At 39.1% G+C, this 1,677-nt stretch overlaps 1 protein-coding gene across 1 annotated transcript; it reads right to left on the bottom strand.

Annotated features, from left to right (window-relative positions):
• Window positions 1-287: 287 nt before the first annotated feature.
• On the bottom strand, window positions 288-553 carry LOC123927067 (small nuclear ribonucleoprotein G-like). The gene has a single exon (XM_045981578.1). It carries the CDS (start codon window positions 524-526, stop codon window positions 332-334), a length of 195 nt encoding a protein of 64 aa, XP_045837534.1. The 5' UTR covers window positions 527-553; the 3' UTR covers window positions 288-331.
• Between the last annotated feature and the right edge of the window lie 1,124 nt (window positions 554-1,677).

Genomic DNA, 1,677 nt, shown 5'->3' with positions numbered 1-1,677 from the left:
TTTAACTTCATTGATTAAGACCTGGGTGTTTACTCCATGAGGCAGGCCAGTCACTTGGAAGAACTTGAGTTTCCTCTGTCATTCTTTGGATCAAAGTTCTTTTGTCCTTCTCCAAGCCGTCATCTCTGGATGGTTAGTGACACCTATAGAGGATGAAATTGTTTGCATGGTCCATATTCTTTTTTTTTTTTTGGCTATTATAGAAGTTTATTTAACAAAAAAGCTTAATATGAAAATGCACACAATCTGATTTTTATATTGTAGTAAAACAGGTACTATGAAGAGGGGACATGTGGAAGCAGTTGATTCTTCTGATGAACACATCCATTGTTTATACTCGTTCTAAGGCTTCTAACATGATGATACTATTTCCTCGTATTACCACCATTCCAATATTGTTCTGTTGCCCACTAGTTGCCATCTCCACACCTTCATCTATCACAAGATTCATAAATGGATCGAACCCCCGCAATATTCCTTGAACATGTCTGCCACCATTTAATTTCAATGATAATTTCTTGTCCATAAATTTTTTCAGCTCGGGAGGGTGAGCTTTGCTCGTGGTGTCTACTCTGGGAGCTCAAAGATGCCTCCTGCATGGTCCATATTCTAACCTGTTCACGGGTCAGTGGGCCAGGAGTCATGGGCTTCTGAAAGATGTTTGTTTATAAAGAGCTTGTTTAAGATGCCACCTCTTCGAGAAAAATATCACCTGACTCACCATCAGTTTTCTCTAAGAATGTATAAGCTACTCTTGACCACAAGGAAACCCCAATACAGGCAAAGAATAGGAAAGTGAGTATTTATTCCAGAGAAAATGAGAAAGCCCCAATTGAGATCACACAGGCAAAAAAATTTGTTTGTATCAGAATGTTCCACATGGCCTCCAGTATTCTCCAAAGAGGTTCACAGCAGAGCAAATTTCATGTGGGTTTTCATCTCTCTTCCTCCTTTTATCTTTATTTAATAAGCTATTGGTCTGTAATTGAGTTAGTATTTACATTTTTAAAAAAGATTGTTTATTTATTTGAGATGAAATGTGAGAGAAAACCTGAGCGCAGGCTGAGAGGGAGGAAGGGCAGAGGGAGAGGAAGAAAAAGACTTCCCGCTGGACCCCAGAATCATGACCTGAGCTGAAGTCAGATGCTTAACCAACTGAGCTACCCTGGATCCCCAGGGTTTACCTTTTCAGACACTTAACTATAGTGAACATCTTTCCAAGTTGATAAATAACAATGATGCTATTACGTGGCCTTTGTTGGGTACATACTCTATGTCAAATTCTTTGCCAAGAATTTTCTAGCATTGTCTCATTGATTCCTTGCCCAAACCCTATGAAGATGGTATTATTGGCTTTGTCTTGTGGGTAAGGAAACTGAGGCAGAGAAAAGTTAACCAGCTTGCCAAGGTCATACAGCTTGTGAGTACATGAAGTAGAATTTAAGAGCTAGGCTGTATGATTCTGGAGCCTGCACTTTAAATCACTATTATTTTACCTCCTAAATATACTGAATCCTTTTTGTGTGATTGTGTCATATTCTGTTGTAGACACAACATGAATCATCTCACCAATATCATTATGTTCATAATGTTGCACACTTTGGTTGGTTTCAGTTTTCACCATCACGAGCTGTGTTGCAGGGAATGTCCCTATGATCCAGTTTTTACAGTTCCTGG

The sequence above is a fragment of the Meles meles genome, chromosome 16, assembly GCF_922984935.1.
Source record: "Meles meles chromosome 16, mMelMel3.1 paternal haplotype, whole genome shotgun sequence".
Lineage (NCBI taxonomy): Eukaryota > Metazoa > Chordata > Mammalia > Carnivora > Mustelidae > Meles > Meles meles.
Note: the sequence above shows the minus strand (reverse complement) of the source record. Positions and strands in the feature narration are given on the sequence as shown.

Coding starts and splice junctions, on each gene's coding strand:
- LOC123927067 (XM_045981578.1), bottom strand. CDS start 526: ATGGACAAGAAATTATCATTGAAATTAAATGGTGGCAGACATGTTCAA.